At 38.4% G+C, this 16,771-nt stretch overlaps 2 protein-coding genes across 6 annotated transcripts; one reads left to right on the top strand and one right to left on the bottom strand.

Moving 5' to 3' along the window:
- Positions 1 to 33: 33 nt before the first annotated feature.
- tnfsf10l3 (tumor necrosis factor (ligand) superfamily, member 10 like 3) lies at positions 34 to 8,431 on the bottom strand. Of its 2 annotated transcripts, none has more exons than XM_079585863.1 (7): positions 8,397 to 8,431; positions 7,797 to 7,859; positions 7,243 to 7,529; positions 3,362 to 3,511; positions 1,585 to 1,621; positions 1,306 to 1,398; positions 34 to 1,039 (listed from the first exon to the last, which is right to left on the bottom strand). In XM_079585863.1, exons 3-7 carry the CDS (start codon positions 7,495 to 7,497, stop codon positions 582 to 584), a joined length of 993 nt encoding a protein of 330 aa, XP_079441989.1. In that variant the 5' UTR covers positions 7,498 to 7,529; positions 7,797 to 7,859; positions 8,397 to 8,431; the 3' UTR covers positions 34 to 581. The 2 variants fall into 2 exon arrangements, with proteins under 2 accessions (XP_079441989.1, XP_079441988.1); XM_079585862.1 differs by having other exon boundaries at positions 8,321 to 8,414.
- Positions 8,432 to 10,627: 2,196 nt separating this feature from the next.
- Positions 10,628 to 16,399, top strand: xndc1 (xrcc1 N-terminal domain containing 1). 4 transcript variants are annotated; one of them, XM_079585857.1, is made up of 9 exons: positions 10,628 to 10,772; positions 11,119 to 11,260; positions 11,349 to 11,504; positions 12,481 to 12,653; positions 12,774 to 12,856; positions 12,953 to 13,119; positions 13,215 to 13,281; positions 14,975 to 15,150; positions 15,251 to 16,399. In XM_079585857.1, exons 3-9 carry the CDS (start codon positions 11,444 to 11,446, stop codon positions 15,502 to 15,504), a joined length of 981 nt encoding a protein of 326 aa, XP_079441983.1. In that variant the 5' UTR covers positions 10,628 to 10,772; positions 11,119 to 11,260; positions 11,349 to 11,443; the 3' UTR covers positions 15,505 to 16,399. The 4 variants fall into 4 exon arrangements, with proteins under 4 accessions (XP_079441983.1, XP_079441986.1, XP_079441984.1 ...); XM_079585860.1 differs by having other exon boundaries at positions 10,677 to 10,772; positions 11,119 to 11,256; positions 12,498 to 12,653; XM_079585858.1 differs by having other exon boundaries at positions 10,677 to 10,772; positions 11,119 to 11,256.
- Positions 16,400 to 16,771: the final 372 nt, after the last annotated feature.

The raw sequence follows: 16,771 nt of genomic DNA, 5'->3' as shown, positions 1-16,771 counted from the left end.
GAGTGGTCACACTCCTTTTAGGAAAGAATGAACAATATAAACATAACATTTATTTAAAAGAAGAAGAAAAAAAACATCAAAAGAAGCAGACTATTAATCTGGCATGGTTTGTATGCACTTTTAGTAGCAGCTTGCACAAAGTTTTTGTGCACTTGTTCAAGATAAAAAGTCTTAATTTTAAGGAATTATAATTTTTATGTGGTTAAATAGTGAAGGTCATTGTCATCATTTTCAGGTCTTCCTCATTTTTAACGTCAGGTTTGTCTTCATAAAGCCCTCACAGATTTTCTTATGATCTGCCTATTCAGATTGGAGTCCATAGGTCATCACTCTTGCTACTGAAGCTTAAATGTCCATATAAAACTCAGCCCACGAAGGTCAAATGGCCTTCCTCATCTCAGACCACAATAACAAGATGGTTTTCTGAAAAATAAGAGTTGTTTGCTCATTACAGGGCCATTTGAACCTATCAGATGGTGAAGTTTCTGTGCTTCCCTCTCTCTGTGGTTCCCATGTGGGGCCCTCAGACAGAAACAATTTCCTTTCCCTTGGAATGAGACCACAAGCCCCAACTGCTTCCCTCAGAGGTCAAACAGGAAGGCCCCGAAGTAGCTGGATGAGTCTTCTGCATACACAGCTGTGGGAGAGGACACCGATATGAAGATCTCATCACCTGCACGAAGTTCAAACAGGCCGCCCTGGTAGATGGAGTGAAGGGCGTTCTCGCTGTCTGGAGACCAACATTTGGTGCCCACACCCTTCAGGAGCTGAATAGGCCGAGCGTAAGCAGTCTTCTTGTAGACACACTGCACCACCTGGTGGCTGACAGAACCAGAGTGGTAATTGTCCATAGAGAGGGTGAGATAACGGAAGTAGACTTGGGCGTACAGGTAGTAGCGGCCTGCGTGAGGAATACGCAGGCGGCCGTTTGACACGGTCATGTTGTGAAGGTGGGAGCCAAAACTTTGGTTCCCCCAGGAACGGACAGGATGCCGACAGGACTGGTGAAGGTCGGTTTGGGGGGTTAAAGATGTCGTACCTGGTATAGTAAGGAAGAAGATGCAACATCACCTCAGGGAACAGAAACATTGCTCATTCCTGAAATTTGTTTTTGACCACAATAAAGCATTTGTTGAACACATTTTTTCATGTGAGATATCTGTTCAGTAAAGAGTCAGACATGTTTTGTTATGTTACTGAATTCCTATTGGTAGTGGTTTGAAGGGTTGTTTCCAGAAGATTGTTTTTGCTGACCTAAGTAAAGGCCTTTGTAATGCACACACCCAAACATGCTGGCAAACTCACCCTGCAGTCCACTGTCTCTGAGAGTAAGATGAGCTGACGGCCGAGGGCTGCCAGTGGTGAGTAATTTTGTACGTGGAGGGATAGCGACTCTTTCTGAAAAACAGTCGAGAACAAAGAGTGAACGAGTCAACAAAGCAACCAAAGATCACATATAAAGTCATTTAAAAAATATATAGATTACTGAATTTTAAAAGAGACTGTAGGTTAGTTCAGGCAACAGTAGAAAGATGTTCTTCAATCGATGAGGAAAACATTTGAATTCCTGTGGTTTCATGTTACCTTGAAAGGTGTGTTTGGAGATGATGTTTTCTGTGACCTAAAAGAGACCAAAAAAAGAAGAAGAATGTACTCAGATTTGTGGGGGGGGGGGAAAGCATTAAAAAAAGTATACTGACATTTATGCTACTAGGGTTGAAAAAAGTGTTACACATATAAACTTCACTAAAGCACATTTTCCACATTCAAGTCCATGACAGAAAGACAATCCAGCTCTTTTCTGGAACACCGGAATGGAACAATCATATTAAATCCACATATGAGAGAGAACAAGCTTCAATATATGTGTGAAGTTGTGAACTGATTTATCCACACGGCAAAGTTCTTTTTTGTTCTTTGTTTAGGGGTAAAACATCATTCGAAAAACGCGAGCTGCGATAGGCTACTGTTATCAAAACATCTGAAGCCGCAGACACGGCTGAGAGCAACGGTTAGATGAATATGTAAATCTGTGCTGTGCGCTTTCCTCTCTCTCAATAACAAAATAAACACAACACAAAATTGAGAAAACAGAAAGTATTTTAACAAAGCATAAGAAAATATCTGGATATCTGATATCTGGTCATAGCATAGTGGATATGTTTGCACGAGCTCTACGGCACTCCAGTAAAGTCACATCACGCTTATTTATATAGCACTTTATACAATAGATAGCTTAAAATATAGCAGCTTTGCCGTATTAAACATGAAAAACAGAGTCAGTGTCTTGTTTCATCAGAAGTACAACTTCATTTTCTACTGTAAAGCTGCTCTCCAGTGTGTTCATGTTTTCACTGACGGACGTCTGACCTCGACCGACTGAACAGGCCAAATGAACCAGAAAAGATTTTCATGTGAAAGAAGGCGGAGTCTCCACGCACACCTATCTATTACGTAATTGCCATGGTCCAATGGTAGTATGAAGGTGTTTAGCAGCCGGAGCGAACTTTTCCGGAAAGTTGGAAAGTGGAAAGTTCGCTTTGGCAAGCTGTTTCAAACTCCCAAAACGAACTTCGTTTTGGCCTAATTTTGTTCGAAATTATGTCACATCTGTTCGTTCTTCGATTTCGCTTGAAGTATATAAGGGCCTTAACGCTGATGCCTAGTGTTGTGGATGCAGCATTACACAAAATTAGAAATCATCAGCTATTGTACAATGCGCTATTCACAATCAGCCATGACTGATTTATTTAGTGAGCTATAGTGCCAGATAATAGGAGGATTACGGAGGTAAAGCGAGTAGTATTCAGCTAATCATGTGATCTCAATATGGCCGCCCCCATGAGGTGATCCACTCCATGTTAAATAAAACAACTTTTATTAGGTTACTGATATGACTGGTCTTAGCTTTTTCAAATATACTATTCATTCATTATTTTTGAGTAAACAGTGCAAGTTTTTAAAAAAACTCAGTTGATTGTAAATTGCTTACAAGTAAACAGAAATCTGTTAAATTACTTAGTTTTCAGAGGAAGCAATGCTGAATGCTTTTGTGTGTTGAAGGTTGCCAGGAATCTGTGGTTTTCTGCAGCTACTTTCCCACTGGTCTAGTGCATATTTAAAGGGTCCAAATGCCATTGATAAGAAGCAGAGCATGCTTTTGATACACTTGCATGTTTAATGTGCTTTCATGTCTAAAATAATTATATGTAACATCTTTGTAGGATTTCTTGGATAAACTAGGATAAACATACAGCCCGTTTCAAAGCTTGGCAAAAGGTTCAAAGCAGACGTGTGGGAGAAATACATCAGTAAAACTTGGATGTTGCATGTTTTATTAAGAAATGCAGTATATCTTTACCTTGGAGATGTAGGCTTTGAGTCCTTCAGCTAGTTTAATGCACGGCTCCCCAAAGAGCTGAACCAGGTCATCAGGTACATCCTGTTCCTTCTCCATAGCGTTCAGAAGACCAAGACACCTCAGCTCCTCCACCACACCTTCTGTCCGAGCCTGTCGATGACACCGATCTCAATTCACCAGTCCACTTTAAACTAATTGATGTCTCCTCATGTGATGAAACATCCTAAAAAGCTTTCTTCCTCAGGAATACATTACAAAACTTTCATAACTCAAATATTAATTGAATTATGTAACCCGGTTCCCTGAGAAGGGAAACGCACAGTGTTGACGCTATGAGAATTCTCCACGTGAACCGGCCTTTGAAGCAGTCCATTTACCATTTACCATTTTTTAAGCACATGTACATACACGCAAGTCTCTGATTGGCTACGGCAGTCTGATGACATCACAAGCATGCTGGAAGTCTACACATGGACGCCTGAACAACAAGTCATTAGCTCCAGATTGTCTGAAGAAAGGTATGCCTGATGTATGGCAACACGACACAGCATCTCGTTCCCATTCCCAGAGAACCAGGTTACATATGTAACCTGAGATGTTCCCTTTTGAAATGGAACTTCGAAGCTGCGTCATGGTGTTAACGATATGGGGACGTCAATACCCATTGCACCATACTGAACAACTGCCTGCTCACCGTGCTGTGAAATTAACTGGGTGAATTAGGATGAAGCCAAAGGTTGCCATACAGCACACCGAGTGACCAAGAGCTTAGGTGCCTGAGGTGTGGGGTCCGCAGCTCAATGCCCTCCCTGGGGCAGAGCTAAATAGCAAGGCTGCAGCTTTACTGTGTCCACAAGCAACTTCCAAATTGGAATAGGAGAAGACTAAAGTACTGCTACTTCAATCATTCCCAGACCTGTCATAAGCTCTAAAAAGGCAACCCAACCGATTCAGACCTGAAGGATTAGAAGAGGCCTCAGGAGAGAGCAGTGCTCTCTCAACTGTCTGCTCTACCCTCAATTCTCCTCAGGGAGAAACAGCAAAAGTACTTTCTGGTGATCTTCCCCGAGAGCGGAACACCCATGGCAGCGCTAAAAATCACATGCTCTCCATCACAGGTGGAAGCGTGTCGACAAAGCTAGTCAACACCTGCAACCTCAATTAAACCTCTGGAGGGAGTGACAGAGAAAGTGGGATGCCCATAGCTATAAGAACCACTTCTCTCTCTAAAGTGTCCTATTACCGAAAGACTTTCACCGCAGAACCACTCGGGAAACACTCTACCTGTTAGACGGTTCTGCTAGGGCCCTCATCGGATGATGGTTGCCTATTCCTCAAGGAAACTCTAGACGCATAATATACACCTCCTAAAAAAGTGCTGGAGGGGAGGACAGAGAGTGGGCCACTAATGGCATTTACGTCCATTTCATTTACTCCTCGCGAACCGTCAGGAAATGGGTTAACATAGTTCCCACCACTATGTCCACACTATCAATTCAAGGTCCATGCTGGAGGGGCGACATATGAGGGAGGGGTATGCTATTAGCGGTCATGCCTAACTCTTTCTTTTCTTTTAACAGCACCTTCCCACACACATCACAAGGAAAGTGCAAAATACTGCTTCCATAATCCATGTATTGGAGGGGCAACAGAAGAGAAAATGGGGCACTAGTAGTGACAATGTCCACTTTCCTCTTCTGGGAATAGACCATACATATATGATTACATAGGAAGCACATTGACGCTTCCTCTCTGCTCTAAGTACAGGGAGATGGTGATAGATGAGGAAGTGGGACGGGAGTGGCAATATTGCCCACTCTCCTCTTCTGTTCAGGGCAAGACACATTTTCTAAACCCACTAGCAATCTTTGATTTGACACTTCACAAAACAAAAAGACAGACATGCAGGCTGCTCACACAGACAAAGAAGCTTCCAGACAAAAGAGTTGATGACGTGTTGTTCAGGCGGCCTTTTATAGATAAGTAAGTAAAAGTAGTAAGTGTGCCTGTGACATGAACCGACTGCCGTAGCCAATCAGGATTTGGCGTGTACGCACACGTGCTTCAGAAACCGGTTCACGTGGAACGTTCCCAATAGTGTCAACACCATGACGCAGTGTTGAAGGTCTTCGAGAGGGAACTTGGTGACTTTTTTATATATGTAATCTAAGCAAACAAAACTTAATTCAATGGTCATAAAAGTCCCACCTTGGCTGTTTGCGGTCCAAGTTGACCGACCATAGGAAATTATTGGGAAAGTTAAAATATGTGTTGAATAAAATCTATATACAGCATCTGCCACAATGTTGAACGAACAGGAGTGAGGCTGTAAAACAGCGAAAGTGCAAAAAAAAAAACACCACTTACTTTCTAAGCATTAAATCTAGTCTAGATTACAGCAGGAAGCTGCATTAAAACACTTTAGCCGTCTACTGGCCTTTATTGTCATAACATTATTTTGACCTGACATGAAGTCATGTTATTTTTTTCTGGACCCAGTACATGATAAAATCTCATATTTTCTTCATGTCTCAACTTATAGAAGTGTATATTTTTACTGAAGTAAAGTTTCAAAAGCTGGCGTATTTGCTTATACAAATGATGGTGAAATTTACAGAAACTAAAATAAATAAAAGTGCATAATTTTATTACTATTTCAGGAAAGTTAGTGAAAGCTTACAAAGGTTCAAATGACAAAATAATAATATGAGGAAATTATATCAGAAAATTGCCTTATTTATGATAATTCTGTGCTCTACATTCTTGTACTATAGCCACACACACTAAAAAAGCAGAAGCCTTTGGGGGAAGGCTTGACACAACGGAAAACTATTTAGACAGCGAACCAGTTCATATGATAAGAAAAAAATATTAAGAACTTTCTAAATGTCAATAAATACCTCTGTCACTAGAAAAACAGGGTTAGACTACGTACAGATATTTGAAGTTCACTAAGGCTTCTGCATTTGACTTTTTTTTCACTTATTATTGTTTTCTGAGCCCCTTGTGTATTGTGTCTAACTCATCACATGTGACTCAAACTGCAAAAACCCTCACACTCAAAACCACTGACCTTGAGCTCTCATAAAGGAGAGGATTTCTAAGTAATTAATATGCTAATTAAATCTGACAGAATTCCTCTGATTTAATTAAAATTCGGCCGAGAGCCCAAATCTTTCCTTATCTTTGAGGGAAGTTTCCTAGACCACTTTCAGCCTTGTTTTAAAGTCCTTTACCAATCATTTTATTAGAACTTTTTGGAGAGATACAATTAGACAGATTAGGCATTATTTTAATAAATATTTAAATCATGTAAATAGTAAAAGGGCACATTTGATTGTTTTTGCGGCCAATAGAGAAAAATAATTATTTGCTGAAACAATATTAATAACACATCAAATCATTAATATTTAGTGCATTATGCAACTTGCCCAACAGGACATTTTCAGTAAAGAGTTTGACAACTTTCCCATATAATAGATAAATAAGGTGTCAGAATACAAAGGACACCATTCAAAGAGCTCTTATGGGAGTTTGAAAGCCTGAGATGATTTCAATGCAAGCTTTAGTAAAGAATTCAGCAATTCTATGTGCAAAATGTATTGACTGATTCTTGAATGCATCAGAATGCATTACGACAAAGACCCGTGACCTAATTCTTGTGGCAGCTAAATTAATGCAGTAATACCCATCCCAATTCTTTAGTCAAAGAAAAAGCTGACAATGAAAACATGCCTAGAGCTCCAGTTCTGGAGAATGTTGGCCTATGTGAAATGGTTTTACAGAAAATATAGTTTAAAGTGATACAGACAGTGCATACATTGTTCCATAAGTTACTGTTAATAATAGGTAACACAACTTTTTATTGCATGCAGTTTTACCTGTGCCATTGACATGTTCAAGTATATGAAGAGTCCAGTGGTCGAGGCAACTTGAAGGACAATCACGATAACAACAACCGTCGTCACCCACAACCTGGACGGCACTTCGAGACGATGTTTGGGCTGAACCATGATGAATGAGCTCGATTCGCTGCTTACAGATTGTAAATATTCGGAGTTGCCTTCGGATGCCGCGGCATTCCTGTCGAATGACTCCATCACGCGCTGAGGAGGGGCTGCAGAGTCCATGTCCATCTCTGGGACTAACTAAAGAAGTTTGATTTTACCTACCACCACAGACAAGAAGTCCAAAGAAGAGACAAATAGGTTTGAATGACAAGAATATCATCTTAGATGCAAAATGAGGTTCCAGTAAATCCTGCGTTTTAGTGACAATAAGTTAGCGATGTAGCTGTAAAAACACGCTGCTGCTGAGCGGAATAACAACTGAAAGTTTGACGATAGACTGGGAATATCATCCGCTCTCCATCTCAATCTCCATCCGCCCTCTCGGTTTTCATTTGACACCTCCTCGTACCTCCCATTATTATTACCTGTTGTTTGTAACATCTGCACAGTAGCCTGCACTCTTTTTTCCACGATGTGTAGACTAGAGGCTGTAATAAAATAAAAATAATAGCAATAAAACATGGTAGCACATACACACAATGCTGGGTAGGCTATGATGTACTAATCTTAGCCTAGTAATCAAACAATCAGATTCAAACAAGTAAAAACTTGTAAAATTAGATTATAGTGGCCTGGTTGCACAGACAGGGTTTAGATTAAACCAGGATTAGGCCTTAATTAAATTAAGACATTTTAGCTTTCATAAACGTCCCTTAAAAAAATATGGTGCGCAATTTTAAACAAAACAATCACACTGAAATTTTAAGATATTTTTTTCATGCATTTTAGTCTGGGACTAGGTTTAATGGGACTAAATTTTAAAATAGGTTCTCCATCATTCTTTTTCATTTCGTTTTAAAATGTCCTTTAATCATATCTCATTATACATTCAGAGAGTCTTTTTGTTTTGTGAAATTGCACAGAGCTACTAGCATGTGGCTATAATTACCATAGACAGTATAAACTGGACACAGCGACCCCATAGGTTTCAACGGAGAGAAATGAAGTCAATTAGAAGCACTCACTTCCTGATCGCCAGGCGAACTGCGCAGGCTCAAACTGAGCTTGACGACGTAGATGTGACGTGAGCAACCTGTAGGTCTTCTAGTAGCTGTGCGGAGAGAAATCTGAATCATTCCCTTCCGAATCTCGCAGAGACGGAGAGCGTGGGTATTTGCTGTCCATGAGCTAGCAACGGGAGCAACTTTATCACTCTCTATGGGCTTCTCCCTTGACTTTATGCCTCCACGTCCTCCCGATTGCTTGCGAGCTTCTCTGCCTGTCCATACGGTAATTTTTCGACTTGTGCGACAGAGTCGCGCGGGTATGACACAATCGTTAGCCTATTTTTACAAAAACTGCTTCTACGGGGCCATAACGTAAGATACAAGGTAATGGAGCCTTTTATACATTTTCGTGTTTCTTTAGAAATAAACAATGGACAAACGGTGTCTTTAAACGCCTCAGATGTAAAGTTATTCGCTGTCAAAGTGACGCCAAAATGAATGGGAGTCAATGGAATGCTAACAGCAGGTGGGGGTCCGCTAGCCAATGGCGGCGCCCAGGTCGGCTTCAATGTCTTTCGGAACACTGCCCCCCTGATAATTACATGGAAAATTGAGAGGCCACAAAGGACTTGACCACTGGATTTACAGAAATCATTGATTATTATTTGAATTATAACTCAGTAGGGTAAGTAATTTCACCATGTAGCCTATTGTCTTTGTATGTATTGTCTTTCAATCACATATTTAATATCATTTTAATTATTTTAAAATGATTTATTTTCATTTTAAAATTGTGTGATTTATTTAAATATTAGCTTTTCATTCAACTCACAAACCCCCTGCAGGGAAATACTGACTTAATGTAATATTTAATGCACTTCATGTTGTATGAATGGAATATATTTTCTTTCTCTTTGTATTTTTATATCAATATGGTACTATATTATTCTATTCAATTCAATGTGATAAGTTAGGTATTTTACATTTCTTGTTACTAATTGTAACTATGGCCTAATTAAAAAAAAAAAAGTAAGTTCAAGCAGTTCTAGTATAAGAACAAGCTGTACAAAGTAAGTATAGTAAGTAGTTTCAACTTTTTAAGATGATTTATTTATTTTATTATATTTGTTATTAAGCATTCAGTTGTTTTTGTTCTAAGTGTGTTTTGCTGTATTTTGTATGGTAGATGAATGTATACAGCTGATATTACAACGGAGAGATTACACATGCTATCTCACAAAAAACTAAACAACTAATTCATTGGAATATGTTTAAATAAAAACATTAATCTTCAATATAGTAATTTTGTCTAGCACGACAGCTTAATAGCTGGAATTTAGCAACTTTCACCAACCAGGGACTCGTGGTTTGTTTACCAGTTGTTTCCTGTTATTTTCTGTTCATGTAGCTTACTGCCAAATGCCATCCCAAGATGTTTCCTAAATCAAAGAAACAAACAATGGAACTAGAGGGGAAATACAGATTGTTTATTTGATTTCCTGTTCATGCATGATGATTGTATGTCTAGATGACGATGGGAGACAGATGTTTTGAGTGCAGTCTCTGAGTTTGCGGCCCCCTGATTCCCCACACCCACATACAGCAGCTTTACAGGAGGGGCTGACAACAGCTGGAGAAGGGAAAGTCACAATAACAACTCATTTGGAAATAAAATACATCTATTTGATTTCAATGCAACGGTCAACTAAATCCCAGTCAGGTTTTTCATGTTTTGGTTTCACTCAGGCTATGCATGTAAGAAATGTGCATTATCAAAATTGTTATTTTTTTATTTTTAATATGAAACATTCTTCATTAAAAGGTTAAAAAAAAAGAACGATTTGTATCTCATTGTTAGTAGACAGACTTAATGGGTTGTCCTGCTCTAGGGTTTAAAGTAGCTTGGTTTTTAATATGTACCAAGCACAGCATAATACCTCTTTAATTGGCAGGGAGGCTACTGTATATCTGCAGCTGTCTTAAGCTTTTTCTTGGGACAACTGGGGGAATTCTTAACTCTACACAGCTGGGGAACAGCTGGGCATCGTAGCCTACTACTGGAGTAGGCCTACTGGAAATAATTATGTAGGCCTATAGTGAAAAAACACGACATATAATGTTATGAGTTTATACACCCGTATTACCTCTAAATATGATGCAGAATATTGGTAATAAGAGTTTATTTTTATTTAAATCAGTTTATGAAATTGTTTTTAAATATAAAAGGCCACGAGAGGGCATCATCTGATGTTTTAGCTGAACCGGATGAGGGCGGAGTTATTTTGAGTTCAGGCGGGAGAAACGAATACGTGATGACGTACGCTGTCACGTTGAATGCTTGCTTTTGCGATGGCTCCCATCTAAATAAAACATATCGTCTCTTTTACATCGCAGGTAAATATCTGGTCATACTTTCATGTATACGGTGAGACAGCAATTAATAAGTACTTGTACTTGTGTAGCATTTTATAATAACTGTCATGAACGATTACGTAATGATGAAGAGTTCGGTTCATACACATTCAAATTATTTTATATAAATTAATCCCCCACCTGTACAGTGAAAATACAGACATAAAAAAATACAAATGAATTACATATGAGTTATTTATTTTACTATTTTTTTATATGATGCTTATAAGCATGATGCATGTTATTAACCAATTGTTAAGTATGTAATAATGTGAGTAATGCAAGTTATTAAACTATTAACGTTCTGTTTTACATGACTGAATTGCAGGATAGTAAGAATGGTGTGGATAATCTGTGTGATGGCAGTGACAGCAGCAGGCCCTGGTTGTGCAGTGTCCACGACCGCAGTGGAGTGCTGAGGGTGGAATTACAGCTGGACCGAGTCTCTGCTATAGGATTCATTGATGTTGGTGTGTTTGTTAACAGAAAAATCTTCCACTATAATCTGATATGTGTTCTTGACATTAATATTTATGGTCTTCCTGTTTTTTTGTAAAGGCAACTGTGGCTCTGCGTTCATTCAGTTGGATGTTGGACGCTCCTCCTGGTCATTAGACCATCCCTATGTCACCCTGCTGCCCACTGCAACCCTCATGATTCCAGCGGACTCCAAACAGGGCACTGGCCGCCTAAATGTGCGCATGTTTAAAAAAGGTAAAATGACTACAAATCCCTATATTACCCTGGTATTTCTCACTTAGGGATCACACTTGTAATCCTCGGTGGTCGAAACAGAACAAAGACAATAAGCGCAACATTTTATAATATTTTTTTCTTTAATATTTTGTATTTTTGTGCAGATTTCATGATACTAGACCATATTCACCTCTGCTGATACAAATATAAGAAAAATATTCAATATTATTTTAAATTAACACAGCATTTAAGTTAAAAATAGAGCAAAGTTATTTAAAATCCAAAGCATTGAAGGCGGATTGGTGCCATCATGAAATGTATTCCTTAGTTAATTATAAGAGTATAATAAAAACAATAATAAAACATTGCTTTTCTCAAACCCAAAGCGCTACAATAAAGAGTAATAATACATTTTTTAAAAGTAATACCTAAAAAAAACAAGATTACAAAGAATACAAATAAGCAACAAAAAAAAATCTTCAAAGACAATAAGCAGATTTAATAAGATGAGTCATTAGAGACTTCTTAAAATAGTCCAGTGTCTGGGAAATTCTAATCACCAAAGGAAGAACATTCCAAAACCGTGAGACTCGTAGACTTTAACTCATAGACTTTAGGGCCACTAAAGAGTACAAGAACCAGAAGAGCACAGAGTGTGAGAGCTGCACGGTTTTGGATAAATTGAGAATCAAGCTTTTTTTGTGTTTTAAAAAAAATGGTACATTTTGATTTCATGGTCCATCATGAAATGATTTTACCGTAATCATGTCCACAATTTTCTTTTGTGTTCAAATAGCAAGCACCACAAAAGTCACCAAGTTTCATTCCATTTCGATGAAGTAAAAAATTCCAAACATAAAGTTGTTTGGTCTAAAATGACTGAAGAACACCACCAGAGTGTTACATTTGTGAACTGTATGCAAGTGCTCAAGACTTAACTATGTTCATTGACACTGAAAGATTAAGATAATGTCTTAAATGTCTCCATGTCCAGCTGATTTTCTCCCTCAGGCTGCAAAGGAGAGCTGGGACAGACTGCGAGTCTCCTGCACTCAACCTTTCAACAAACGTTTGCAGTTTGGTCTGTCCTTTCTGCGCATCCGCACCATGGAAGACGAGGCTGAAGGTCCCTCAGTGCAACATGAAGATATTGCTGATGAAAATCTGGTGAGAGGTCTCATGAAGGTTTTATCACCTTGTGTTTAAACAAATTTGCATTTTCTTATATGTCCAGTGTCATGGCAGCCATTACAACTTGGTTCTATTGTTATGAATTGCGTTTCACAGCGCACGCCAGAAAAGATGACATCCGTGATGGAGTGGCTATCCAGCCCAGCTATTCAAAACACGTTTTTTGGGCGAATCACAGGGTGTGTGAATTAAATGTCTGACACTTACACTTAATTTACAAAACTAGATTTGTAGTTACATGGGAGTCAGAAGGCACTCTGTTCTCTCTCTTACAGGAATGACTCCTCAGATGCCCAAAGCCAAAGGAATGCTGGGAGTTTGAGTCGGGCAGAGCGCATGGTTATAGCCGCCCACTCTAACAGACGCTCTTTGTCAACATCCCCATGCAGTACCACATCCAGCACAACACCTCAGCGAGGCGATAACACGAAAACCCCACCAGGCAAGTTATATGGCCACCACTCAGACAAAGCAAAAATAAAGAATGCTTTCAGTGGATCAAGTAAATGTTGTTTCTGTCTAAACGGCTGCAATCAGGTGAATTTAGGACTTCCTGTGACCAAACGACAACCCCTCAAGAGCAAAGGAGGAAGTCTAAGGCACGGTATGAATTGAGAAAAAAGGACTGGTCGAATATGAAGGACAAACATTGGGGTCTTTTGCGTTTTTACATTTTTGTTTTTAATAAATGTATACTTTTATTCAGCAAGGGTGCATTAAAATGATCAAAATACATTAATGTTACAAACAATTTCAATTCCAAATAAATACTGTTGTTTTCAACTTTGTATTCAACAAAGTATCCGGAAAAACATGTATCAGGGTTTCCACAAAAATATTAAGCAGCACAACCGTTTTCAACATTGCTTATAAGAAATGTTTCTTGAGCAGCAAATCAGCATATTAGAATGATTTTTGAAGGATCATGTGACACTGAATACTGGAGTAATGATGCTGAAAATTCCAGCTTAGCATCACAGGAATAAATAACATTTTAAAATATATTAAAATAGAAAACAGTTTTTATTTTATTTTAATAACATTACACTTTATTTTTTACAGTTTAACAGAAACAGATGTTAAATGTGTAGATTTATAGTTATTTTTAAGGTAATAAAAACATTTTCTTCTTTCACTGAAGCACAAGATGCTCTTTGAAATATCTCAAATCATGAAAGAACATGATCATCAGGTTTGACACAGATTTATGGAGGTTATGCATCTCTAGTGCTTCTGTCATTAAAGCAAAAGACATACCAAATATTAAGGCATTCTTAAATTAAGATTTGTTTTCACTCATTGTTATGCTGATTATATCATTTATAAGGAAAATTTCTTAAAGTCCCCCTAGTCAATAATTTGTATCCCTGAAAAGTAGTCTTTGATCACCAAAATAGTATATTTAAATACTTTTTCCTGTGATTTTTTTTATTCATGCCTTAATATACGGTAGCTTGAATGCAACTCTACACCCTTGCTTCATTTAGTATACGTGGAACCATGAACATGCAAATGAGCTCCGCCTCCACTCACTCATACAGAGTCGTCTACGAGTCGATGTAGCAGAATCGTAATTCGCTTTATGTATCGCTCTCTACAACGTCGGACACAAAGTGGTAATTAATATGATTAGCCTTTTTCTTGACTACATTAGCAAACAGCTAATACTGTGTTAATGTTACACAAAACATGTCGGACGGCTGCCTGCTAAGAATCAGTATCCTTACAAACGCTTTGAACAACTTAGAACATAGTGGAGAAATGCATATAGTTCATCACAACATTGTAATATACATCATATACATAATTAACCCGATATAGCTAAATATACATGATTTTTCATATTAACAATATACCGGGAAAACCTGGCTTCTCTTGAGACTTCACTGCTTCAGAGCTTACATGATATTAATGATATGCTAAAGCTCACCCGCATGTTGACGTGATTGGTTACACGAAGGTAGTTTGTGACGTAAGAAACACCAGCGATTTCAAACCGCGTTTTTGAGACTGTCTTTGATTCACTGCAGTTGTAAGGAGAAAATACTCAGCAATGGTGTCGACTAATGAATTTGCACATGGTTTGTCTTAAAAAGCATATTAAAAACCCCACATAGACATATAAACAACATTAAAAACTTGAACACAGGGAGTTATAAAATGAGAAAAATGCAAAATACTCTTTTCACTAGTGGTTCTAGACTCTCTGAACCCTGTTGTATATTCTTCATATATATATTCTCCGTAATTTGTATAGACCCAAACTGTGTATTCTGTTTTTGATGGTGGTCATTCAGGCAGAGCCTCATAAACAGTGGCACTCCACTGAAGAGACCCAGACCTGCAGCATCCACACATGAACCCACCTCAACAAGCCCACCCAAAAGTGTCAGCAGACACAGTCCGAGCCCACAGGACACACAGGACTCTGCCCACCAGAGCTCTCCTGAGACCAGATGTCCTCTTTGTGGAGGTAATGTGATTGTGTACATGCACTTTGGCAGACATTTTGGCTCTTCATTTACTGCTCACAAGCTCTTCTTCTTTCTTTCTTTTGCTTTTTGTCCATGTAGAATCCTTCAGTCCCGATTACCTGCCCTTCCATGCTTCCACCTGCCTGGATTGTGATCAAGCGGAGCTCATAGAAGTCAGAGAAACAGAGGTCATGATCTCACAGCACAGAGGCTCTTCTGTTTTTGGCTCTGGCACAGATGAGCATATGGTTCCATGTCCTCTTTGCTCCATCCGATTCCCCCCAGACCGTATCCAGCAGCACGCCAGCACCTGTGGGGACACGCTAGAGCCAAGCACTGTGTGGCTGAACTGAGAGAAGAGCATTGTGGTCTCGGAAGCCTTTTCAAAAAAGCAACATGCAAATAGAAATCAGGTATTCCCTTGCTTTCTCTGGCCTTGCCAGTAAACATTGTGTGTCCTGCTGGCGTATGAGTTTTGGAGAATACGCATCCCTCCCTAAAAAGACTGTATTTTTCTTGTTTTTATGGAGATAATTATAACAATGGTCATTGTGTTTATACTGTGTGCCATGGGGACATTTTAATGTATGAGATGTTTGACTGGCAAACATGTTTGGACCTTTACGGTATAAAAGTATGTTTGTTGTCATATCTGCCATTCACTCTCTTCGTGGTATCAATTCGAATTTTAAATTAAACCATTGATTTTAATTATCAATATATTCTCATAATTGTGAAATGTCATTTAGAAAGTTTAGATTTTTTGGATTAAAACTGATATATAAAATAATTATACACTACTGTTAAAAAATTTTGGTCGGTAAGATGTTTTAATGTTTTTAATAAAGTGTCTTATGCTCATCAAGGTTGCATTTATTTGATCATAATACAGTAAAAAATAGAAGGAATATCGTGAAATATTATTAGAATTTAAAATTGTTTTCTACTTTAATATATTTTCAACTGTAATTTATTCCTGTGATGCAAAGCTGAATTTTCAGCATCATTACTCCAGTATTCAGTGTCACATGATCCTTCAGAAATCATTCTAATATGTTACTGAGTTGCTGTTTAAGAAACATTTCTTATTATTATCAAGCTTGAACACTTTTTTTCAAGATTTTTTGATGAATAGAAAGTTCAAAAGATAAGAACAATAAGAAATTGTAACATTATTAATGCCTTTACTGTCACTTTTTGATCAATATAATGTGTCCTTGCAGAATAAAAGTTTTTAAACTGTAGTGTGTCATGTGGTCCAAGTCAAGTAACCTTTATTTATATAGCACTTTTTGCAATACAGATTGTTTGTGTGAACACCTACTTTACAATAAAAGAAAATAAAAATTAAGCAAATAAATTTTCAAGTAGCTGGCCTGAAACGCTCTCACACTGACCCTGTGTCATGGGGCCATCCTTATTGTTGAGCCCTGATGTTTACAGAGGTGTTGAAAGGAGGAAGTGCACTGATGGGGGAGTGGAAATTCACAAGTCCTTAGTGAGCTCTAATGGGATGCAACATAGTGTTACAGTTGCGTTTTTAATTGGCCGTGTCCTTCGGGGAATTGTACCTGTTATTTGGTTCGTTCACAATGAAATCATTCAGCCCGTGTGTTGACT

The sequence above is a fragment of the Phoxinus phoxinus genome (genome assembly GCF_949152265.1).
Source record: "Phoxinus phoxinus genome assembly, chromosome: 17".
Classification (NCBI taxonomy): domain Eukaryota; kingdom Metazoa; phylum Chordata; class Actinopteri; order Cypriniformes; family Leuciscidae; genus Phoxinus; species Phoxinus phoxinus.
This window is presented reverse-complemented; position numbering and strand designations above follow the sequence as displayed.

Coding starts and splice junctions, on each gene's coding strand:
- tnfsf10l3 (XM_079585863.1), bottom strand. CDS start 7,497: ATGGACATGGACTCTGCAGCCCCTCCTCAGCGCGTGATGGAGTCATTC. Junction 1,622..3,361: donor TCAAAGCCTACATCTCCAAG/GTAAAGATATAC, acceptor GGTCTCTTTTAG/GTCACAGAAAACATCATCTC. Junction 1,399..1,584: donor CTCCAAACACACCTTTCAAG/GTAACATGAAAC, acceptor ACTGTTTTTCAG/AAAGAGTCGCTATCCCTCCA.
- xndc1 (XM_079585857.1), top strand. CDS start 11,444: ATGATTCCAGCGGACTCCAAACAGGGCACTGGCCGCCTAAATGTGCGC. Junction 12,654..12,773: donor ATATTGCTGATGAAAATCTG/GTGAGAGGTCTC, acceptor TGCGTTTCACAG/CGCACGCCAGAAAAGATGAC. Junction 13,120..13,214: donor TAACACGAAAACCCCACCAG/GCAAGTTATATG, acceptor GGCTGCAATCAG/GTGAATTTAGGACTTCCTGT.